The sequence below is a fragment of the Pristiophorus japonicus genome, chromosome 11 (genome assembly GCF_044704955.1).
Source record: "Pristiophorus japonicus isolate sPriJap1 chromosome 11, sPriJap1.hap1, whole genome shotgun sequence".
Taxonomy (NCBI): Eukaryota; Metazoa; Chordata; class Chondrichthyes; family Pristiophoridae; genus Pristiophorus; species Pristiophorus japonicus.
Window position 1 is genome coordinate 206,337,397 of NC_091987.1, and position 25,873 is coordinate 206,363,269.

General features: G+C 45.9%; 1 protein-coding gene across 1 annotated transcript; it reads right to left on the reverse strand.

Annotated features, from left to right (window-relative positions):
- Window positions 1–406: 406 nt before the first annotated feature.
- Window positions 407–25,873, reverse strand: LOC139275661 (general transcription factor II-I repeat domain-containing protein 2B-like). Its single transcript, XM_070892828.1, has 3 exons — window positions 25,810–25,873; window positions 23,839–23,949; window positions 407–1,134 (listed from the first exon to the last, which is right to left on the reverse strand). Exons 1-3 carry the CDS (start codon window positions 25,871–25,873, stop codon window positions 407–409), a joined length of 903 nt encoding a protein of 300 aa, XP_070748929.1.

The following is a 25,873-nucleotide window of genomic DNA, read 5'->3' on the forward strand; positions in this document are numbered from 1 at the left end:
CAAGAAATTATGCATTACAATAATGAAACCAAACTTACCCCCCTTCTCACGCCCTCTTTGCTTAATGTGAACAATGCAGTTTGTCACCCCTCTTCACAATGGCATCAAAGTCCGGTGTTATTCCTGTTGTGGAAATCTGCATCAAGGAGCTGAAATGCTGGTCAGTTAACTGGGCTCTGTACTGAGATTTGTTGCATTTCAGCAGGGAAAATGTTTGTTCAAACACATAGGTGGAGCCAAACAAAACAAGGATGTTCTATGCCACCTTGCAGATATTGGGAACTTTGTTTCACTCAAGGAGGCATAAAACTGGTCCGGTTTTTCTCAATGATATTTTTCCTTGAAGGTGGAATCGCACTGGAGATCACTGAGCTCAAGTTATAATTCTTGCAGAGCTTTCTCATAGTCAAATGACAGCGGGCATGACAGCAGCTCCAGTGTCTTCTATCTTCTCAAAGTCAGAGAACTGACAAGAAAATTCTCCGTGCAAGGCACTCAAAATGTTGCTGTACTTCTCTATTTGCTCTGGCAACACTTCCAAGTATTTCAGTGTTGGAGAGTGAGCGAACTCTTTACTCTTCATTTGTTTTGAAAAAAAGACTAACTTGACCTTGAAAGCTTTCACACTACAATACAATGTGTGTACAAACACATTCTTGCCTTGCAGCTTCACGTTAAGTTCATTTAAAAGTGCCAAGATATGCACACCGAAAGTGAGGTCGCACACCCAATTGGAATTCCTTAATTCAGGGGAATCATTTTCTTTCCCCTGCATCTCCAGAAAAATGCAAATTTCATCTCCAAGCTCCCACACTCGCTGCAATACTTTTCCTAGGCTAAGCCAGCGGACATTTGAATGATAAAGTAAGTCTTGGTGTTCGGCGTCAGTGTCTTCAAGAAGGGAAATGAATTGCTGATGATTAAGTTCCCTTGCCCTTTTGCAGTTCACTACTTTTACTACTGTGCGAACAACATGATCAATGCTCAGGACTTTGCTGCAGAGGGCCTCCTGATGTATGATACAATGCAGAAAAATTCCCTCATTCTCAGTGCCTTCTTCTTTTACTTTGTCTTTAATTCTTTTTAAAAGTCCGCTGTTTTTCCCAGTTAAATTTGGTGATCCATCTGTGGTCACTTTGCCAGTTTACTCCTTGGTAGCTTCAGACGTTCAATGCAGCCACCTTCTTGTAAAAATCCCATCTCTTTGTTGTGCCTTTCATTGATTCCATTGATAAAAATTCCTCTGTGATTTCAAGTGTGTCATTAATTCCTCTGATAAAAATTAAGAGCTGTGCTGTATAATTGATGGCAGTGCTGTCATCGGGAGCTAATGAAAACTACGTGAAGCACTTTACTTTCTTGTTCAACTCAGAAGCCAAGTCTTCATCAATCATTTCTACACAGCGAGTAATAGTTCTTTGTGACAAACTGATGTCCTCAAATTTCTGGGGGGTATTCGGGGCACAGCATGCCAGCAATATTGACCATGCATTCTTTCAAAAACTCCCCTTCAGCAAAAGGCTAATTTTGTTTGGCAGTTTTAAACGGCAGAACCCAACTTGCCTCTGCAGTGGCTTCCTGAACTTTAGTTTGTTGCACAAAAATGTTTTGCTGAGCTTTTAAGTTTGTCGCGATTTTCTCAGCGTTTCTTGCCCTTTCCTCAGTTGCTAAGTTGCTGCCATAATTAAGATGTTTGGTTGAAAAATGGCGATTCAAAATGGCTTTCCTGACAAATCAGGCTTACAGCCTTCGAGTCCACATTTGTGAAAAGATATTTTGCAGTCCATTCTTTGTAGAAAACCCGGCATTCACTATCCGCTTTTTTTTTGCATCGCTCATTTTTGAAAGGAAAATTAAAAATATAATTGCCCATCTTTTTTCAAAATTCAAGAACGGATTACTCACATTTGCCAATTATTGCCTTCCATTTGCAATGTTTAAAGATTGGGTGATTAGTGCAGATGTGATGCAAGGTTTTTTATGTAACAAAGAATTTTTTACTATTTTATTGGCCTGGAAATCCCGGCCTCCCCGGGTCCTAACGAAGTTTCTACGGACCCGGGAAGACATCGGAAAAGCCGGTTTTCAGCACACAATGTGCATGCGCTGAAAACCGGCTTTTCCGATCTGTCAAGCTGGAGCTTGACAGATCATCTGCAGATCGGGAACGAGGAAACATAGAAACATAGAAAATAGGTGCAGGAGTAGGCCATTCGGCCCTTCGAGCCTGCACCACCATTCAATATGATCATGGCTGATCATGCAACTTCAGTACCCCATTCCTGCTTTCTCTCCATACCCCCGATCCCTTTAGCCGTAAGGGCCACATCGAACTCCTTTTTGAATATATCTAACGAACTGGCCTCAACAACTTTCTGTGGTAAAGAATTCCACAGGTTCACAATTCTCTGAGGACATTTGCTTGAGCAAGATTGCGGGAGTTACGCATATCTTGCCCAGCAAATGTCCTCAAAATCTTTGCGCCTGAAAAAGCAGGCGCAGAACCTACTTTTACAGTCGTAAGTGTTTAAAAATATACATAAACATAATTAAATTAAATTAAATAAACACATTTTATTGTTAAAAACTGCTCACTAAGGTAGCTTTTTTTTAAACCAAATTACAAAAGTTTAAAAAAAAATCAGAAAAATATTGATTTTTTTCTAAGGCATTTATTAACTTTAATTTCAATTAATTTTAATTATGTGAGGTCTGTTTTTTAATTTTTATGAGTGTACGTTTCTTATTTTTTCCCATTAATAGCACTGAGGACACGTAGGTACGCGAGTCTCAGTGCTATTAATGGGAAAGCTGTGGAATACTGGACCTGATTGGCTGAGCAGTTACACGTGACTGAACCTTCTGCATGGGAACCCTCCTGACGGGAGCCCGCTTCACAGTATGGGAAGAGTAGGCCTCCCTAACGGAATCCAGGGCATCTCCGGGACCACCAGGTACTTCCGTAAAAATTCTCCGGTCGGAGGCAATTGCCCGCGGGAAGCTTTTTCAACCGGAATTTCAGGGCCATTGTATTAAATTGTGGAGGAATGTTTATAAGTGGCGTCTTTCTTTGGTAAAACTAATAGGAGTGAGATGAGCAGCCATGACTCGACGGAGGAAGAGCATCCGGTGCGCACGCGCAGGAGCGCCCCCACCAGCCAGTGAAGATCGGCGGATTTGGCGGGTTTTTGAAAAGCGGTTCACGCAGTCAGAGCGTGAGAGAGCCGCGGGAGGACGTTAGGCCAGTTCCGAGACAGAAACGGGAAGTAGATCTGCATCAGGCGGTCCTGGAAGCTTTATTTTTTTAATTGCCCCGGTTCAGGGTCGCAGCCTATTCCCAGCCGCAGTAACCCTGAGCGAGCTCTCTCCTCTGGGGGGCCCTCGCAAGATCGGATGACTGCAAAGTTCGAGCGCCCGCAGGCCGGAGAGAGCTGGATCCGTACTTTGCCCACCCCTGGTCGAGGTCCTCCACGATGAGGTATGCAGTTGTGAGCCCAGTGGATGAACTGGTAATGTGTAGTGTGATTGTTAAACCTTTGTTAATAAACCAACTAGTTCTATGAATGCTGAAGCAAAGAACACATGAAGCAAATACATTACAGTTGGGAGTATCTGCATGGAACAGGCTGGAGGCACCAGTGTGTCTTTTTCTGTCTGTCATTTTTCATATGTTTCGTATGCATGGCATCTAATTTGAACACAGTAGAGTACTACAAACAGCAATGAAATAAATGGCCAGTTCATCTGTTTTTGGTGGTATTGGTTAAGACTCAAATGTTGGCCATACATAAACATAGTGTAGAGTTGGGATTTCAAATAAAGATGGGGCTTAAAAAGTATATTTTGGTAAGACCCGAAGAACAGAGGTCAGTGAGACTTTGTGAGTTCACAGAATGGGGTTTGTGTGGAGAAGGCTCTTCAGCCATTTTATTCCTTTCCATAATATTAACATATACAGGTACAGCGTCGAAAATCTGGAGTTCCGGAATCTGGAATGTTCCGCAATCCGGACTCCAGACCAATTGGTGGCAGGGTCGTCTGGAATCCGTAAAATGTTCCGGAATCCGGACCCACCGACCCTGCCGACCTCGGAGTCCCGCCCCTGCCCCGACCTCGGGCCTCGCTTCACCGCCCCTGCCCTTACCTCGGGGTCACCTTGCCGGCCTGCCCGAACACCACCTCCTCGACGGGGCCCACCTGAACACCTCCTTGGTGGGACCCCCCCCCCCCTTTCTGACGTTCCAAAATCCGGAAATACCCGAACCTGGGCTCGGGTGTTTCCTGATTCGTGACGTCTGAAAGACGATTGAAAGTCCGGAAAAGCCCGGAATCTGCAATGGCCTCAGTCCCGAGGGTTCCGGATTCTCGACGCTGCACCTGTACCAACTTCCCATTATAGCATCTAAGGAAACGACATTGAAAGGGCCGGGATTTACGAGCGGGGTGGCAGAGTTTCATACGGGAAACCCAGAAGCCCAGACTTCCCGCATGCTGAGCAGTTTTAACTCCACAGCGGATGTATTTTTCGACAGGATCGCTGCTTAGAATAAAGACAGATTAACAGGTTTAGCTTCCACTTGGGCAGGGAGCACAGCGGAGCAGGCCACAGCTGCAGGAAGAAGCCTGCAGCTGCTAGTGGGGGTGAGGGCTGAGCCAGGGCGGGGGGAGAGAGGGTCCTATTCACAATCGGGGGGAGGGTCTAATGGGGGTGGGGTCCAATCCCAGGGAATCAGATGTCTTGGGGAACTGAAGGGAAGCACTCCTGCTCTCCCTGGCACACAAGCAGTGCTGTAAGGGCCCTTATCCTTTGGCCGAAGTTGTCCTCGCCTCCCTACAGGGCTGTAGTAATACCCACACTCCTGTATGGCTCAGAGACATGGACCATGTACAGCAGACACCTCAAGTTGCTGGAGAAATATCACCAACGATGTCTCCGCAAGATCCTACAAATCCCCTGGGAGGACAGGCGCAGCAACATCAGCGTCCTCATTCAGGCCAACATCCCCAGCATTGAAGCACTGACCACACTCGATCAGCTCCGGTGGGCAGGGCCACATAGACTGCATGCCAGACACGAGACTCCCAAAGCAATTGCTTTACTCGAAACTCCTTCACGGCAAAAGAGCCAAAGGTGGGCAGCGGAAACGCTAAGAAGGACACCCTCAAAGCCTCCCTGATAAAGTGCAACATCCTCACTGACACCTGGGAGTCCCTGGTCCAAGACCGCCCTAAGTGGAGGAAGAGCATCCGGGAGGGCGCTGAGCCCCTCGAGTCTCAACGCCGAGAGCATGCAGAAATCAAGCGCAGACAGCGGAAAGAGTGTGCGGCAAACCAGTCCCACCCACCCCTTCCCTCAACGACTACCTGTCCCACCTGTGACAGAGTCTGTGGCTCTCGTATTGGACTATTCAGCCACCAAAGAACGCACTTCAGGAGTGGAAGCAAGTCTTCCCCGATTCCGAGGGACTACCTATGGTGATGACGTTTCCTGAGGCCTGGGAAACCTGGCTGGTTGGAGTTAAAACTATAAATCAGGTTAAATGTGAGTCTCCCAGTCTCCCAACCCCTCCCCACCAGCTCCCGCCCCCAACATGTCTGCTCTCATTTAATTCTTCCCTCTTGAGCATCCCTGATTATAATCGCTCAACCATCGGTGGCCGTGCCTTCTGTTGCCTAGGCCCTAAGCTCTGGAACTCCCTGTCTAAACCTTTCCGCCTCTCTACCTCTCTTTCCTCCTTCAAGATGCTCCTTAAAACCTTCCTCTTTGACCAAGCTTTTGCTCACCTGCCCTAATTTCTCCTTTTGTGGCTCGGTGTCAAATTTTTTGTCTCATAATACTCCTGTGAAGCGCCTTGGGACATTTTACCACATTAAAGGCGCTATATAAATGTTGTTGTTGTTTAAACGGCCAACCCTCTTTCTGGCAGCGGGTTGGCTGTCCGCACCCTGTCCTACCTCCATTAAACCCAGAAGTGGGCGGGTTGGGGTCAGGTTTGAGCTTTTTATATCTCGCCCACTTTTTGCGCCCTGCCCAATATTACTCTATTGACTTCAAAAAGAAAGACTTGCATTTATACAGCCCCTTTCACAACCACCAGACATCTCAAAGCGCTTTATAGCCAATGAAGTACTTTTTGAAGTGTAGACACTGTTGTAATGTAGTAGCCAATGCACGCACAGCAAGCTCCCAAAAACAGTATTGTGATAATGACCGGATAATCTGTTTTTGTTATGTTGATTGAGGGATAAATATTGGCCAACATTCCAGGGTTAACTCCCCTGCTCTTCTTTGAAACAGCACCATGGGATATTTTACGTCCACCTGAGAGAGCAGGTGAGGCCTCGGTTTAATATAATCATCAAAAAGACAGCACCTCTGACAGTGCAGCACTCCCTCAGCATAGATTTTTATGCTCAAGTTCCTGGAGTGGGACTTGAACCCACAACCTTCTGACTCAGAGACCAGTGTGCTGCCCACTGAGCCACAGCTGATAATTCAGTGGAAAATAAAATCGGGCGGGATGTAAAAGCAGCATTGCACCCCATTCCATCAGTTCCCGGAGAGACAGGTTAGGTTAATAAGAACATAAGAACATAAGAATCAGGAACAGGAATAGGCCATCTAGCCCCTCGAGCCTGCTCCGCCATTCAACAAGATCATGGCTGATCGAGCCCGCTCCCCGTAACCCTTAATTCCCTTATTGGTTAAAAATCTATCTATCTGTGACTTGAATACATTCAATGAGCTCGCCTCAGCTGCTTCCTTGGGCAGAGAATTCCACAGATTCACAACCCTCTGGGAGAAGAAATTCCTTCTCAACTCGGTTTTAAATTGGCTCCCCCATATTTTGAGGCTGTGCCCCCTAGTTCTAGTCTCCCCGACCAGTGGAAACAACCTCTCTGCCTCTATCTTGTCTATCCCTTTCATTATTTTAAATATTTCTATAAGATCACGCCTCATCCTTCTGAACTCCAACGAGTAAAGACCCAGTCTACTCAATCTATCATCATAAGGTAATCCCCTCATCTCCGGAATCAGCCTAGTGAATCGTCTCTGTACCCCCTCCAAAGCCAGTATATCCTTCCTTAAGTAAGGTGACCAAAGGTGCGGCCTCACCAATACCCTATATAGTTGCAGCAGGACCTCCCTGCTTTTGTACTCCATCCCTCTTGCAATGAAGGCCAACATTCCATTCGCCTTCATGATTACCTACTACACCTGCAAACTAACTTTTTGGGATTCATGCACAAGGACCCCCAGGTCCCTCTGTACTGCAGCATGTTGTAATTTCTCCCCATTCAAATAATATTCCCTTTTACTGTTTTTTTTCCCAAGGTGGATGATCTCACACTTTCTGACATTGTATTCCATCTGCCAAACCTTAGCCCATTTGCTTAACCTATCTAAATCTCTTTGCAGCCTCTCTGTGTCCTGTACACAACCCGCTTTCCCACTAATCTTTGTGTCATCTGTAAATTTTGTTACACTACACTCTGTCCCCTCTTCCGGGTCATCTATGTATATTGTAAACAGTTGTGGTCCCAGCACCGATCCCTGAAGCACACCACTAACCACCGATTGCCAACCTGAAAAGGACCCATTTATCCCGACTCTCTGCTTTCTGTTAGTTAGCCAATTCTCTATCCATGCTAATACATTTCCTCTGACTCCGCGTACCTTTATCTTCTGCAGTAACCTTTTGTGTGGCACTTTATCGAATGCCTTTTGGAAATCTAAATACACCACATCCATCGGCACACTTCTATCCACCATGCTCGTTATATCCTCAAAGAATTCCAGTAAATTAGTTAAACATGATTTCCCCTTCATGAATCCATGCTGCGTCTGCTTGATTGCACTATTCCTATCTAGATGTCCCGCTATTTCTTCCTTAATGATAGCTTCAAGCATTTTCCCCACTACAGATGTTAAACTAATATGTCCCCCAATGCTGTGGATGCATGATGATGTCCGCATCAAATGCAAATTGTTGTTGCTGATGACATTGCGATCATTAATCTCCTTTATATCGCACCTTTAACATACCCCGGCGCTCATAACAGCATATCTACCAGGAAATAATCTGAAGTTGGAGAATCTGGGCTGTATTTCTCGGTCGCGAAGGACAATGATGCAGAAACAGAGTAAGCACTGGGGGACCAGATAAACGTGGTTGAGATCCATGCAACCAGTTCTGCAATACTTTATTGCGGTTTTCAGGCTGGGCATAAGACTGGCCCAAAGTCGATCATTAAAACATGGGTAAGTTACAAGCATCATAAAGCTGGAGCAACAGCGCCTGCCGAGTTGGAAGTTTAACACCTACATTAAACAATCACATCGATTGCCAATAGTGGAGCCCTAGCACCTGGTGATGTGAAAAAAGACTTTGAAACATCACTAAATTGGTTACTAGGCGATTTTCACACCGAGACAAAAACACTTGTAAAAGACATATTGACTGGCAAAAAGGACTTAACGCATCAGTTTTAGCGAGGCAGGGCAATGAATGAATCCAGACTTTGGTAATTCATTTAAACATTTTATTAATTTAACAGGGATAGCTATCGTTGATAAAGATAGAAAAGGAATTTATGCATTGAGATTATATTCCATTAAACAATTTATTATTTTATAAAGTTATTCATTTAAGTGAGCTTGTCTGTATTAACATTTACCTGTCAATCTGCCTGTTTAAAGAAGCATTGTCTTTACTGGAGAGGTACCACCAGCGCTGCATCCACAGGATCCTGCATATCCACTGGGAGTATAGTCGCACCAACGTCAGTGTTCTTCCTCAGGCCAACATCCCCAGCATCGAAGCATTGACCACACTCGATCAGCTCCGCTGGACGGGCCACAGCGTCCGCATGCCCGATACGAGACTCCCAAAACAAACGCTCTACTCAGAGCTCCAACATGGCAAGCGAGTCCCAGGTGGGCAGAGGAAACGCTTCAGGGACACCCTCAAAGCCTCCTTGAAGAAGTGCAACATCCCCACCAACACCTGGGAGTCCCTGGCCCAAGACCGCTCAAAGTGGAGGAGAAGCATCCGGGAAGGTGCCGAACACCTCGAGTCTCTTCGCCGGGAGCACGCGGAGGCCAAGCGCAAACAGCGGCAGGAGCGCACGACAACCCAAGCACCCCACCCACCCATCCCTCCAACCACCCTCTGCCCCACCTGTGACAGAGGCTGTAGGTCCCGCATTGGACTCTTCAGTCACCTGAGAACTCATATTAGTGTGGAAGCAAGTCATCCTTGACTCCGAAGTGATCTAGCATCAAGTGCGGAAGAGAGTTGCAAACTTCTACCGCCCTTTGGGGCTGAACTCGGTGGACTCACTGCCCGCTGCCGCCGAGTTTTCTGGGCAGTCTCCCCCCCCCCGGGCGAGTTTAGTGGAGACCTCCCACCGGCGGGGAGGGAAGACCGCTGGGGACCGACCGCTGACGTCCGCTGGCGTGCAATGTGCGTAAGCGTCCTCCCGCTCGCCGACCTGCCAGTTAGGTCCGGGCGGGAGTCCGCTGCAGCAGGGGGAAGGACCACCACGTGGAGGCAGGTCTAACCTCAACGGCAAGTATGAAGACCTACAAAAAAAGTTGGTCAACTTCGCTTTATTTTTATTCCCCAGCGATTCAGGATTCTTTAAAAAACATTTTTGGACATTTTTTATTTTTATTTGTTCCCCCCTCCCTGGGCCCGACTCGATCCTTGGCGGTACTTTGCCGAGGATTGCAGTTGCCGCCGAGATTGAGAGCTCCCGCCCGCTGCCGCCCATATTAATGGCGTAAGTCCTTTTCTTGCCGCCGAACGGTCTTTCCCGGACTTTGTCATGAAAGTTCCGCCCAAAGTAGCGTCAGGATCCCAGCAGTCCTTTGGGCGACACTTGGGCAGAACTTAGCTTCCACCAAGCCAAAGGCTTGTAGAATGTAAGGGGTGGTTTGCAGGGGGTCAGCTTTCCCTTCTGATCTTATATGAGCGGTTCCGAATCGCTCCTTGGTTCTAGACACTGGAATTATGAAGGGACTGTGACAGACTTGGACAGACAATCAGTTTCAAGGTAGGAAGCAGGTATGGCTTTATTGTGTTTAAAAAGAAGTCAAAGGCACACCTTTAATAACACACATAGACCAATACACACTGAGGGGTACAACACATTAAATAAAATGTCAAATTACAGCCTGTGGGGAAAAGAATACAGCTTAAACTCTAAATGGGGTAAAAAGGAGAATGCAGATACATTTACACAAGTTATCCCAGCCTCCCCCCTCCCAATTCCCCTAACTAACTAAGTTATAGCTCTGAGGGTTCAGGGGCTATGCCCACCAATCCCTTTAGACAGTTGCCGTTGAATCACGGTTTCGGGGTTCGCTGCACTTGGCCTTCTAGGCAAGCCGTACCCCGGACGGAGGAGAGGACTTCGGACTGCGTAGTCTTTGGTTGGGGTGCATCCGTTGATGCGCTAAGTTGCGTTTTGGATGTATGGGATAAGTACCCACTTTCTTTGGTTAGGAATAGTTTTATTTAGTCCCTTTTGGTAATTTCTCCCCCGTTGGGTCGTTCAGAAGTAGATTGTAGAGTGGAAATAAATGTCGATTCTTCGGTTTTTGCTGAGTTGGTTGGTCGTTTCGCTGGTTGTGGTAGCCCGGTTTTGTCAATTTGTTTGCTGACAACCTTCCATTTCATGGGCCTCGTGCTCAGTCGGTCCTTGACGATTTCTTGTAGGTTCCTTCATGACTCCATTTCTTCACTCCGGCTGCTTGTGTCTGTCTGTGTTCCTTTCGAGTCTGTGTTCTCTTCGAGTCTGTGTTCTGCTAGTTTTTCCTTGTAAAACTGGGGGATAGATATATCCCCCCAAAAAAAGCTCCGTTATCTCCCATCAAATCTCTTGGGCTCTGTTTAAACTGTTCTGTCCATTGATTTTCAAATGTCTCCTTTGTCAGCAGTAACTCGATTAGGGTGTGAGAATGTGCTATCACTGGGTTTGCATTGTTTTAGGATTGTCCAGTTTCTTGACCATGATTTCCATTGTGCTTGATTGGGTAATTTGATTATCTCTTAGAGGGTGAATAGCCTGGGGTCCTTAATGCACAAATTTGCTTCAGAGTTTGGCCCCACCTCCTGTATTTGGTAACTCTTTCTCGCTACCAAAATGTTGTAGAATCTTAAAATTGATATGCTCCTTCCCATAGATGCTTAGGGGACCTCAAACTTCTGATATTTAGGTCCATTTTGAATTCCCTTTCATATGAGTCCAAACACTGGCGGGGGGGGGGGGGGGGTCTCCATGAATGCATCCCCTTTTATCCCCCGCAGGCTTCGTCTGCCCCTTTAAACTCATTTTAAAAGCCCAGAAAGGGATTCTTCTCCTCTGCAGGGGAAAGGTACCTGGAATCTTTGCGAGATATTGGTAAATTCTACAAGAAGTGTTTCTTAATTTCACTCCTGAAAGGTCTGGCTCTAATTTTTAGACTGTGCCCCCTAGTCCTAGAATTCCCAGCAGCAGAAACAGTTTCTCTCTGTCTACCCTATCTGTTTCCCTTATTATCCTGAAAACTCCAATCAGATAACCCCTTAACCTTCTAAATTCTCAGGAATACAACCCTAATTTGTATAATCTCTCCTCGTAACTTAACCTTTGAAGTCCGGGTATCATTCTGGTAAACCCACGCTGCACTCCCTCCAAGACCAATGTATTCTCCCCAAGGTGTGGTGCCCAGAACTGCTCACAGTGCTCCAGGTGTGGTCTAACCAGGACTTTGTACAGCTGCAGCAGGAAAGGGAGGTTGCTGGGCTGATGGGTTCAGGGAGAGTTTTACAGAGTGCGAGGCTAAGACAACTGAAGTCTATGCGACGGAACGTGGAGCAGAGAAGGGTCAGGGGTTGAACCGGAGGCTAGATCTGGAAGGTTGAAGAGTGCGCCGACACATAGAGCTGGAGGAAGGTGCCGTGGCAGCGAGAGGCGAGACCAGGGAGGCACTTGTACACTAGGTCAAGGATTTTGAATTCTTTGAGCTGTGGACAGGGAGCCACTGAACGCTGATGAGGGCAAGGGTGATATTGGAGAGGCATTTAATGTAGTGAAGGAGTGTTGAAGTACTTGTAGTTGATACAGGGTGGAGCACAGCAAGCTGTTGAGGGGAATGTTGGAGCAGCAAGCCTGAGCATGTGTGGGCAAAGGTTTCAGCGTCACTGGGGGAAAGGTGGGGTAGAGACTTGCTTCTCTTACTTATTTCTCTTGTATTGTCCTATTCACCCAATTAAGTGTTGCATTTCTTTAATCCTGAGTATGTATTTATCATTTATGTTTGTTACTATGTCTATTTATCCCCAATATATATACTTAAATAGTGTCAGCTATGGCTCAGTGGGCAGCACTCCCGTCTCTGAGTCAGAAGGTTGTGGGTTCCGCCCTAAGTGGAGGAAGTGCATCCAGGAGGGTGCTGAGCCCCTCGAGTCTCGTCGCCGAGAGCATGCAGAAACCAAGCACAGGCAGCGGAAAGAGCGTGCAGCAAACCTGTCCCACCCACCCCTTCTCTCAACGACCATCTGCCCCACCTATGACAGAGACTGTGGTTCTCGTATTGGACTGTACAGCCACCTAAGGACTCATTTTTAGAGTGGAAGCAAGTCTTCTTCGATTCCGAGGAACTGCTTATGATGATGATGATCTACTTAAAAGAAAGACTTGCATTTATATAGCGTCTTTCATGCCCACCAGGCATCCCAAAGTGCTTTACAGTCAATGAAGTACTTTTTGGAGTGTAGTCGCTGTTGTAATGTAGGAAACGCGACAGCCAATTTGCACACAGCAAGCTCCCACAAGCAGCAATGTGATAATGACCAGATAATCTGCTTTTTGTTATGTTGATTGAGGGATAAATATGGGCCAGGACACCGGGGATAACTCCCCTGCTCTTCTTTGAAATAGTGCCTTGGGATCTTTTATGTCCACCTGAAAGACAGCACCTCCGACAGTGCAGCACTCCCTCAGCACTGCACTGGAGTGTCAGCCTGGATTTTTGTGCTCAAGTCTCTCATGCAGAACTTGAACACACAACCTTCTTCCTCAGAGGCGAGAGTGCTACCCACTGAGCCATAGCTGACACTAGTTCAATATTATTTATTATTCACTTTGAATAAAAAGTATCCTCTCTAGTGTTTCCTTTCTTTTTTTAACCTCATCACTAATTATCCATCCGATTTACATGGAAGAGGTCAATTAGATTTAAAGCATTAACACCACATGTAACTTATCAAAGTTTCACTTATTCCATTGTGAATACTGACGTCGATCTCTCAAAATGTTTTGATTGCGGCAGAACCACAGGAGTTGTTGGTGCTTAAACCACACCTCCATGTTTCTGCTATCGACGCAGGAGCTGATGTCGCTGTACCTCAGCATTCTGTCACATGTACACAAGATCACCAGCAAAACATGACACAATGCAATCCCTACCTGTGGAGATTTGTCCGGGTAGTGTTACCACCTGCATGCATGCTCCCTGTAGGGTGTCACTAACAAATCCAATAGGGACTTTAGGAGAAACTTCTTTGTCCAGAGAGTGGTTAGAACTTGCTACCACAAGGAGTAATTGAGGCAATAAGCGTAGATGCATTGAAGGGGAAGCTAGATAAACATATGAGGGAGAAAGGTTATCTTGATAGGGTTAGGTGAAGAGGGGTGAGAGGAGGCTCGTGTGGAGCTTAAACATCAATATGGACTAACTGGACCCAATGATCTGTTTCTGTGCTATACATTCTATGTAATTCTATGTAAAAGTAAAAGACAGAACTACCCACCAAGCTCATGGTCTACAGGGCTGTAGTAATACCCACCCTCCTGTATGGCTCAGAGACATGGACCATGTACAGTAGACACCTCAAGTCGCTGGAGAATTATCACGAACGATATCTCCGCAAGATCCTGCAAATCCCCTGGGAGGACAGACGCACCAACATTAAAGTCCTCGACCAGGCCAACATCCCCAGCATTGAAGTACTGACCACACTCGACCAGCTCTGCTGGGCGGGCCACATTGTCTGCGTGCCTGACACAAGACTCCCAAAGCAAACGCTCTACTCGGAACTCCTACACGGCAAGGGAGCTCAAGGTGGGCAGAGGAAATGTTTCAAGGACACCTTCAAAGTCTCCCTGATAATGTGCAACGTCCCCACTGACACCTGGGAGTCCCTGGCCAAAGACCGCCCTAAGTGGAGGAAGTGCATCCGGGAAGGCGCTGAGCACCTCGAGTCGCATCACCGAGAGCGTGCAGAAATCAAGCGCAGGCAGCAGAAGGAACGTGCGGCAAATCAGGCTCCCAGTCCACGCTTTCCTTCAACGACTATCTGTCCCACCTGTGACAGAGACTGTAATTCCCGTATTGGACTGTTCAGTCACCTAAGAACTCATTTTTGGAGTGGAAGCAAGCCTTCCTTGTTTTCGAGGGACTTCCTATGATGATGATACATTACTTTCTCATCTCTCGTTACTATGGGATAGATTTTTATCTTGACACCCAGGTGTAAAACTGACATTTCGGATTGGCCGGCACTTATAGAAACCGCCCAACGGAAATCAATGGAGCCGAAAATCGGGCAGTTTCTGTAACGGGCAGCCAATGTCGGAAAGTGTGAGGTCATCCACCTTGGGAAAAAAAACAGTAAAAGGGAATATTATTTGAATGGGGAGAAATTACAACATGCTGCGGTGTAGAGGGACCTGGGGGTCCTTGTGCATGAATCCCAAAAAGTTAGTTTGCAGGTGCAGCAGGTAATCAGGAAGGTGAATGGAATGTTGGCCTTCATTGCGAGAGGGATGGAGTACGAAAGCAGGGAGGTCCTGCTGCAACTGTACAGGGTATTGGTGAGGCCGCACCTGGAGTACTGCGTGCAGTTTTGGTCACCTTACTTAAGGAAGGATATACTGGCTTTGGAGAGGGTACAGAGACGATTTACGAAGCTGATTCCGGAGATGAGGGGGTTACCTTATGATGATAGATTGAGTAGACTGGGTCTTTATTCGTTGGAGTTCAGAAGGATGAGGGGTGATCTTATAGAAACATTTAAAATAATGAAAGGGATAGACAAGATAGAGGCAGAGAGGTTGTTTCCACTGGTAGGGGAGACTAGAACTAGGGGGCACAGCCTCAAAATACGGGGGAGCCAATTTAAAACCGAGTTGAGAGGGAATTTCTTCTCCCAGAGGGTTGTGAATCTGTGGAATTCTCTGCCCATTGAAGCAGTTAAGGCCAGCTCATTGAATGTATTCAAGTCGCAGATAGATAGATTTTTAACCAATAAGGGAATTAAGGGTTATGGGGAGAGGGCGGGTAAGTGGAGCTGAGTCCACGACCAGATCAGCCATGATCTTGTTGAATGGCGGAGCAGGCTCGAGGGGCTAGATGGCCTACTCCTGTTCCTAATTCTTATGTTCTTATGTTCAATCCGCTGCGCTAGTTTTTTGCCAAGGCAGCAAATTGAAAATCAACCCCTACAACATTTTAAATCAGGTGTGTGTTTTATTTGAGAATATCTGTAGCTTTGGTTAATCAATCCGAAAGGTGAGAAACACAGTTCAAAAATGCAAGTCACTGATTGCAATCTGGAGAGTTAGCAGACTTGAGCTTACCATTCATGTCCTTAGATATCACTCTGTAAGTACTACATTTTCATCGGGGCAGCATTTCCTGATCATTCAAAAGAGAAAAACTTATATTTATATAGCGCCTTTCCCAACCTCAGGACACCCCAAAGCGCTTTACAGCCAATGAAGTACTGTTGAAGTGTTGTCACTGTTGTAATGTAGGAAACACGGCAGCCAAATTGCACAGCAAGCTCCCACGGACAGCAAGGTGATCATGACCAGATAATCTGTTTCTTTTAATGTTGATTTATATTGACCAGGAAGCAGGAATAACTCCCCTGCTCTTCTTAAAATTAGTGCTATGGGATCTTTTATTTCCATCTGGGAGAGCAGACACGGCCTCCGATTAACATCTCATCTCCGACAGTGCAGCACTCCCTCAGTACTGCACTGGAGTGTCAGCCTAGATTTTTGTGCTCAAGTCTCAACAACCTTCTGACTCAAAGGTGGGAGTGTTGCCCGCTGAAGCATGACTGACACAATTGAATACACAAATTGAAAGAAGAAATCGAAAGAGTAAACTCTGCTGCGTTCAGGACATTTCCTTTGCCAGAGACACTCTCTGCGATTCCAGAGAAGCAGAGCATTAGAACTGGTTCTCAGCCAGCTGATGCAAAAGGAGCTAGAGTTGGAGCAGGCACTTGACTTCAAGGCCTCGAATTACTCCCTAGGGAATGCTGGAACCTCAGTCTATCAAAGCGTGTTGTATTTTTGCAGCCTGAATGTTATCTGATTCCTGGAAATCTCTATGGAGGCTTAGGCGGTTGAAAATATAGAAACAGACAAATGTTTGTCCCTAAATGTATCCACTTGTTTAAGCTGGCAGCATTCTTACTTGAGTCAGAAAATTGTCATCAGAAACTTGAGCGCGTAATACAGGCTGATACTTCAGTGTAGTGCTGAGGGACTGCTGTATTGTCAGATTATCGTCTTTCAGATGAGATGTTAACCCTGCCTGCTCAGGTGAGTGTAAAAGATCCTATCGCACTATTTGAGGAAGAGCAAAGAGATGCTGTAGCCTCCCTCAACTGATACCACCAAAAAACAATTATCTGGTCATTTATTCATCTGCTGCTCGTTGGTCCTTGCAGTGTGCAAATTGTCTGCTTTGTTTGTCTACTTAACCATGCTCACAGCACTTCAAATGCAATTCATTCGCTTTAAAGTGCTTTGGAACATCCTGAGAATGTGATAAGAGCTGTATAAATGCAAATTCTTTCTTTAAGTAACCACTCACTACTCCAGAATCATCCTAGAATGCAAAGGTAAACACTGGCTTCTTTTCTCTATGACCAACTGTATCCTTAAACCTCTCTCCCCTGCTCCTTCCAACAATGCAATGGACTTATTTAAGGTTGAGACCATCCATTTAGCTGCCTCTGCGACTTCGCCCCCTCCCCTGTGTCAGCCGTGGCTCAATAGGTCGCAGCGGGAGCTTGCTGTGCACAAATTGGCTGCCGCGTTTCCCACAAGCTTCCACTCCAGGGATTTGAACACATAAGTCTAAGCTGACACTCCAGTGCAGTGCTGAGGGAGTGCTGCACTGTCGGAGGTGCCGCCTTTTGGATGAGACGTTAAACCGAGGCCCCGTCTGCTCTCTCGGGTGGATGTAAAAGATCCCCTGGCACTATATCGAAGAAGAGCAGGGGAGTTATCCCCGGTGTCCTGGCCAATATTTATCCCTCAATCAACATCACTAAAATAGATTATCTGATCATTATCACATTGCTGTTTGTGGGAGTTTGCTGTGTGCAAATTGGCTGCTGCGTTTCCCACATTACAACAGTGACTACACTCCAAAAGTACTTCATTGGCTGTAAAGGTGCTCTATAATGTTTCTCTCCACAGATGCTGCGTGACCTGCTGAGATTTCCAGCAGTTTCAGTTTTTATTATATAACTGTAAGTCTTTCTTTCCTGTTGGCCACTAAGCAAAAGCATTCTTCAGACCATGAACCCTTTGCATGGACGTGCTAAATTGTGCTGGCAACTTGATCACTAACTGCCAAGGAAGTTGCCTTCTCGTACTCACAGCTACCAATAAATACACTAAAGAGTCAGAGCTGAAACAGTTGATGCAATGAAAACCCCCTCTGTATTAATCTCCTATACTGTCATGATGTATTTAATGCCCTTTAGCAAGACAGCCAAATAGTTTTGTGGTTAAAGATTTCTCCATGGAAGTTTACATTACTGAAGGAGGCCATTTATCCCATTGTGTCTATGTCCATGGTATAAATAAATGAAAGCGAGACTGGCATTTATATAGCGCCTTTCATGACCACAGATGCCCCAAAGAGCTTTACCGACAATTACGTATTTTTTGGAATGTAGTCCCTGTTGTAATGTGGGAAATGCGGCAGGCAATTTATGCACAGCAAGCTCCCACAAACAACAATGTGATAATGACCAGATAATCTGCTTTTTATGATGTTGATTGAGAGAAATTTCGACGTTGTATTGTTTGAACTCCGGGGTGCATTCAGCCCACACCGAAAATAGCGATTGTTTTACGTCAATTCGCTGGGATTGCATAATGATAACGTGGGTAGCTTTTTTTGGGAAGTAGACAGATAGTAGCTGGAATATTACTGAAAAGCCCGAGGTGTCAGTCAATATTAGATGTCAGTGGCTGGTCAGGAACAAAGATAAATCGCTTAATGAGAGCCACGCAACTTTAGCTGCACAGCACACTGAAGGATTGGGCCAATTTGCGCACAGCAAGCTCCCACAAACAGTGATGTGATATCGACCAGATAATCTGTTTTTAGTAATGCTGATTGAGAGATAAACATTGGCGAGGACACTGGGGATAACTCCCCTACTCTTCTTCAAAATAGTGCCATCGGATCATTTATGTCCACCTGAGAGAGCAGACGGGGCCTCAGTTTAACGTCTCATCAAAAGACAGCACCTCCGACAGTGCAGCACTCCCTCAGCAAGCACTGGGAGCGTCAGCCTAAATTTTTGTGCGCATGTCTCTGGAGTAAGACTTGAAATAGCAAGCAAATTGGGTATCCCTTACATAAGATATGACCTACTGTCATATTGCACTTGCAAAGCATCATATTCAATCAGCTCACTGCTTTGGCAAAATGTTGCGGCATAAATTACCTACTTGAGTTATGCTGACTTGACGCATACTTGAAAGGACTGAAGCAAATGGTGACCACCTGTTAATACCAAGTCCACCCCTGCTACCTCTGGGATTACCCACTGCAAGTGACAAGAGGAAATACAATATATCCGCCCATATACGGGTGAGTGTATTGTAATAACATGTAAATTATGGAAATACCAGATCTGAACTATTTCCTGTCAACTAGTATAAAAGCAGGGAAGTCTTCCTACACCTGGAATACTGCGTGCAGTTTTGATTTCCATGATTACAAATGGATACACTTGCTTTGAAGGCAGTTCAGAGAAGGTTCACGAGGTTGATTCTGGGGATACGGGGGTTGACTTATGAGGAAAGGTTGAGTAGATTGAGCCTCTACTCATTGGAATTCAGAAGAATGAGAAGTGATCTAATCGAAACATATAAGATTATGAGGGGGCTTGACAAGGTGGATACAGAGAGGATGCTTCCACTGATAGGGGAGACTAGAACTAGAGGGCTAAATCTTAGAATAAGGGGCTGCAAATTTAAAACTGAGATGAGGAGGAATTTCTTCTCTCAGAGGGTTGTAAATCTGTAGAATTCGCTGCCTCAGAAGCCGGGACATTGAATAAATTTAAGATAGAGATCGACAGTTTCTTAACCGATAAGGGAACAAGGGGTTATGGGGAGCGGGCAGGGAAGTGACCTGAGTCCATGATTGGATCAGCCATGATCGTATTAAATGGTGGAGCAGGCTCGAGGGGCCGTATGGCCTACTCCTGCTCCTATTTCTTATGTTCTTATGTTCTAATTGCACCATAGCAACACTGGGCCCAAGTAACGCCTGTCCACTCCGGGTATTTAACATTCAAGTGGCCCTAAAGCTTGGGCGCTTGATCACTCAGCAATCGATTGCAAAAAATTTGTCATCCAATTCAAAAAGTTTTGAACGATTTATTGAATTTATTCTGGCAGCTCTGTGGCAGTTGGCAACTCCAAGAGGCCTATCACTACCATCCTCTGGTGACCATTCCAGGTGGACTCATACATTTAATCACCACCCTATCACAGACCTTCCCTTTTAGCTCTTCCCTCCCCACTTCCCCTGCCTCTGCATTTGGTTAAAACCTGTTGCATCTCTAACTGTAATGTATGTATACCTGGGTTTACCTGCCACCAGGGGGAGCGACCGTCGGAGGTCATTGGGCCACAGACACACGTGCAGCCCTTGTTTATAAAGAAAGCCTCCATGTTTAATTCTCACTTTGAGAGCTAATAAAGTAGAGTCAGGTCGCACCTGATTGAGTTCACAGTACTAAGCCTATTGAGTTATTGCATACGCAACACTAACCTATTCAAGTTCTGATGTAAGGTCATTGACCTGAAATGTTAACTCTGTTTCTCTCTCCACAAATGCTGCATTTTCTGTTTTTATTCCAGATTTCCCGCATCCGCAGTATCTTGTATTAGTGTTTCCCACATTACAACAGTGACTACACTCCAAGAGTACTTCATTGGCTGTAAAGCACTTTGAGACATCCGGTGGTCCTGAAATGTGCTTTATAAATAAATGCAAGTCTTTCTTTCTTACGTTCCATACACCATTTCATTATTGCTATCTGGACTTACTCATATCTGTAATTATCCTTCGAACTTCAATTCCTGTTCCTAACCAGATATTTGTCCAATTCCCTGTAAAAGTGTTATTTGACACAGCACCAACTGTGTTATCGAGTGAGCCCATCCCATATAACTGTAACCTTGTGTCCTCCAGTTCTGGGTTCACAGTTCAAGTTAAATAATCTACTTGCATATACTTATCTATTCTTTTGTTGAATGGTTCTCGTTGTGTTTAACAGTATAACAATGTATTCCGTCATGGACAAAGAACTCGTGTGTATTGACAGATCAGTATTGCTGAGGATAAACTAATTGCCTTGATAATACGCTGCAGAACATTAGTGATTGAACTCTTAACGTGTTTGGATGAAATTCTTTCCCCCACTGTTTAAACGTAGGTGTTGTCCCATTTAAAATAAACAAGGTAATGCCTTTATGAAAATACTAAAGTCATTTATAGGAAGGCGTTACATACATCATCATCATCATAGGCAGTCCCTCGAAATCGAGGAAGACTTGCTTCCACTCTAAAAGTGAGTTCTCGGGAGGCTGAACAGTCCAATATGGGAATTACAGTCTCTGTCAGAGATGGGACAGACAGTAGTTGAAGGAAAGGGTGGGTGGGGAGTCTGGTTTGCCGCACGCTCCTTCTGCTGCCTGCGCTTGGTTTCTACATGCTCTCGCTGACAAAACTCGAGGTGTTCAGTCCCCTCCTGGATGCTCTTCCTCCACTTAGGGCGGTATTTGGCCAGGGACTCCCAGGTGTTGGTGGGGATGTTGCACTTTATCAAGGAGGCTTTGAGGGTGTCCTTGAAACGTTTCCTCTGCCCACCTGGGGCTCGCTTGCCGTGTAGGAGTTTCGAATAAAGTGCTTGCTTAGGGAGTCTCGTGTCGGGCATGTGGACTGTTATGTATGCAACCCTAGGTAATCTGTATCATACCGCCACCAGAGGGCATACCTGTTGGAGTCCCAAGGGATCCCAGCATCCCTTGGTAGCACTTTATATGAGCAGGTCTCCCATGCTGTACCAACACTCTGGAGTTTGAATAAAGGAGCTAAGGTCACACTTACTCATGTCTACAGTACTTAGTTACATTACTTTATTATGAACATAACATGGATGATGTGGCATGCTCAATGGAGCTGGTCAGTGCTTCGATGCTGGGGATGTTGGCCTGATCGAGAACACTGATGTTGGTGCGTATATCCTCCCAGGGGATTTGCAGGATCTTGCGGAGGCAGCGCTGGTGGTACTTCTCCAGTGATTTGAGGTGTCTACTGTATATGGTCCACATCTCTGAGCCATATAGGAGGGCGGGTATCACTACTGCCCTGTAGATCATAAGCTTGGTGCCAGATTTGAGGTTGTGGTCTTCAACACTCTCTTCGTCAGGCGACCGAAAGTTGTGCTGGCACACTGGAGGCGGTGTTGGACCTCGTCATTGATGTCTGCCCTTGCTGATAGTAGGCTCCCGAGGCATGGACAATGGTCAACGTTGTCCAAGGCCGCGCCATGGATTTTGATGACCGGGGGGCAGAGCTGTGAGGCGGGGTCAGGTTGGTGGAGGATCTTTGTCTTACGGGTGTTTAGTGTAAGGCCTATGTTTTCATATGCCTCAGTGAAGATGTTGATGATGGTTTGGAGTTCGGCATCTGAATGTGTGCAGACGCAAGTGTCGTCCGCGTACTATAGTTCGATAACAGAGGATGGGACGACCTTGGACCTAGCCTGGAGGCGACGAAGGTTCCTATTGGTTCTATAGTTTAGTTCAACTCCTGTGGGAGTTTATTGAGAGTGAGATGGAGCATTGCAGCGAGGAAGATCGAGAAGGGCGTTGGTGCGATGATGCACAGTGCAATTTCTGCCTACAATCTGTAGCGTGTTCTCACATATTAGTATTGTTTGATCTACCTCCACCTGGAGCTATGGTCATTTCTACAAAGGGGTCATTGTACTGCCTTTAACGTCACAGTAAATTGTGGCACAGGAATGTTAAAGGAAAATTGCACATAACCAGCTGGATTTGCGGCTTCTCCGATTTACGCGGCGAAAACAGAGGTGGGGCGGGAAAATTACCGCCCAATTAGCATTACCGATTAATTACTTAAGTTTCGGCATTTGGGGTCTGTGCCAGGAGCGCAGAGCAAAGAGAGGTGTTGAACTATTTTCGCGGCGCAAAACCGGGATCTTCGCCAACTTTAGTGCGGGGCCGGGAGCGCCCCGAGCGAGGCCTTGGGAGGGGGAACAATAAAAAATTCAAAAAACATTACCAACACCCTTACCTCACAAATCGCTGCAAAAATATAAAAAAATAAAAACTGCATCCCTTGTGCAGGACGTCACTGTGATTAAATGATGCCTTTGGAGTTCGTGCTGCCATCTCTCCTAAAAAGAAGTATCAATTTTTTTTTCTTGAAGACAGTACTCTTGTAATTCCCCTCGTGTGATGTTACTCCAGGTCTCTAGCCAGTCATTCCTAATGGAAAGTGTGGATGTTAGTCAAGCACAAGATCTCGCTCAGCCAAGATACCCCCATGATCAAATACGCTGCCAACACTCACTGTGCAGGCCTCACACATGATGGATGACTAACCAAGACCCAGTATCAGTCATAGTGTCAGCTGTGACTCAGTTAGTAGCATTCTCGTCTCTAAGTCAGGAAGGCTGTGGGTTCAAGTCCCACTCCAGAGACTTGAGCACAAAAATCTAGGCTGACACTCCAGTGCAGTGCTGAGGGAGTGCTGCACTGTAGGAGATGCTGTCTTTTGGATGAACTTAAACCGACACCCCGTCTACTCTCTCAGCTGGACATAAAAGATCCCATGGCACTATGTCGAAGAGGAGCAGGGGGCGTTATCCCCGGTGTCCTGGTCAATACTTATCCCTCAGTTGACATCTAAAACAGATTATCTGGTCATTATCACATTGCTAATTGTGGGAGCTTGCTGTGCGCTAATTGGCTAGCACGGTTCCTATATTACAACAGTGACTACAAATCAAAATGTACTTCATTGGCCGTAAGGCGCTTTATGATGTCCGGTGGTCGTGAAAGGCGCTATATAAATGCATGTCTTTCTTATTCAACTGTGGAAGGCATCACAGCTAATGCTGTTCTCACCTGGCATCAATATGTGTGCACTTTCCAGCAGAGTTCACTGGATAGCTATTGGGAATGGGAGTCTTACAATCATTTTCCCCCTCGCAGCCTCGGGTTGCGAATATGAATTGTTGGTCTCAGGCTGAGATCATCTGTTGGTGCAGAAAGATTGAACGTGAGGCTTTTTCTTTGGCCTGTATGCCTCAGTGCCACACCAGGCAGTGTCAGGACCCGTTAGGGCAACTGTAAATAAAGTGGTTAAGAAGTTTTTTCTCTTGTTTTTAAAAGTCACATAGATAGCTACACTCAAAGAGACACAACGAATTTTCCCATGCTTGATTCCAAACACAAATTAATTTGAATCGTCTCACTTACAGGAAAAGCAAGTTTCAAAGTAGCTGCTTTCCGCTAACCGAGAGCAACCATCGATTGCTGCGGAGGAATCATTAACAGCCTTGTCACCTGATGATGAAGTCATACTCCTGGCTAAAATACACAGGGAAACTTGAAATGTCAACAAAGGCAGACTTTATTTATTAGGTGATTATGGAAAAACAGGTCATAGTCAGTGATTAAACATGGGCTTTCTCTGCCTCTATGCCCTGTTCTAAAATTGGGCCTACAAATCTGCTGCAGATCTACACCGTTAATGCACAGAGCTGGCTTGAAGATGACCTGATGTCCTTGAAATCAGAGGAAGCAAAATCCTTCTTGCAATGTTGTGGCTCACTCACTACCTCCGGCAAACAGAAACAGCGTTTCTTAGCAGCACATAGGGATTGGGTAGCTTTTTAGCCAAGCTTACTGTTGTAACTGAGAAGGCTGACTGGTCAAAATGACTAGAAATAACTGAAATTCCTACTGTTCTGCCTTTCTTCAGAAACACCTCAAAGCACTTCACACACTTTGAAATGCAGAGGCTGTTGTTATATAGGCAAATGCAGCAGCCATTTTGTAGCAAGACCCCACAATTAACAATTATGGTGGTACCAGTGGAGGGAGGAGTAACGGCTAGGCCCCACAGTGAACTTTCTGCTCTTCTTCAAATAGCTCAAATGGCTCGTTAACATCCACCTGAACTGCTGGAACAGACAGAGGGTCTTGGCTTAATGCCTTATCCAATGGAGGGCTTCTCTGACAATGCAGCTCTCAACAACGACAATAACAACAACAACTTGTATTTCTATAGCACTTATAGTGTAGTAAAACGTCCCAAGACGCTTTGCAGGAGTAGTCTAAGACAAAACATTTAACGGCAAACCACATAAGGAGAAATTACAGCAGATGACCAAAATCTTGTCAAGCAGGTAGGTTTTAAGGAGTGTCTTAAAAGGAGGAAAGAGGTGGAGAGGTTTAGGAAGGGAGTTCCAGAGCTTGGGGCCTAGGCAACAGAAGGCTCGGCCAACAATGGTTGAGCGATTATAATCAGGGATGCTCAAGAGGACAGAATTAGAGGAGTGCAGACATCTCGGGAGGATTGTGGGGCTGGAGGAGATTACAGAGATAGGGAGGGTCGAGGCCATGGAGGGATTTGAAAACATGGATGAGAATATTGAAATGGAGGCGTTGCTTAACTGGGAGCCAATGTAGTCAGCGAGCACAGGGGGGATGGGTGGGCGGGACCTGGTGCGAGTTAGGACACAGGCTGCAGAGTTCTGGATCACCTCCTGCATTATTCTACTTGAGTCTCATCCTGGATGTGCTCAAGTCCAAGAATAGGGCATTGAATCCAACAATTTTCTGATTCAGAGCAAAGAGTGGCAGAAGGGTCTAGGTTTGATCCTGGTCTCTGCTGAGTTACCTGGTCTCTTCGAGGTGGCGATGGGTCACTTTATACGCACACGTTCTTTCTGCGTCTTTGTTACTCGCACAGTCTAGTGTGAAGTTGGGGTTCAAACCCTGGGCTTGAGAACATATGATACATAAAAATCCAGTGCAGTGCTGAGGCAGCACTGCTGTGTCAGGAGATACCACCCTTCAATATTAGGTTGAAGTTCTACCTGCCTATTCCAGCAGTTCAGGTGGCTGTTAAAGATCGCACCCTACTTGAAGAAAGGCATGAAGTAGTCCTAGCCCTCAGTCCTCAGACAGCATCACCAAAAGCAGATTGGCTTGTCATCCAGTTATTTGTCAGATCCTGCTGTGTGCAAAATGGATTCTGTAATTACCGACATTACAACAGTCTCAGCCTTTCAAAGTAAGTCATTGTATGTCGCAGCCCTTTCACACATTGCTGAGGGACAAGATAAGGCGCTATATCAATGCAGCTCTTTCTTTCTCAAGCCTAATAGAGTCGGGCATGTACATGTTTGTGTCTCCCTTGCCCTGTTGTCGGTCTCCACTTACCTCTTGATTGTAAGATCATTTTAATGAGTAACAGGACCATGAAACAGAAGTCGCGGAGCAGCAT

What these genes read in the sequence shown, in the direction of transcription:
- LOC139275661 (XM_070892828.1), bottom strand. Translation starts at nt 25,873, where the DNA reads ATGCTGCTCCGCGACTTCTGTTTCATGGTCCTGTTACTCATTAAAATG. An exon ending in AATGATCTTACAATCAAGAG is followed by an intron (nt 23,950 to 25,809) that starts GTAAGTGGAGAC and finishes TGTGTATTTTAG; the next exon opens with CCAGGAGTATGACTTCATCA. An exon ending in CTTTGAAACTTGCTTTTCCT is followed by an intron (nt 1,135 to 23,838) that starts GTAAGTGAGACG and finishes AAACTGGCAAAG; the next exon opens with TGACCACAGATGGATCACCA.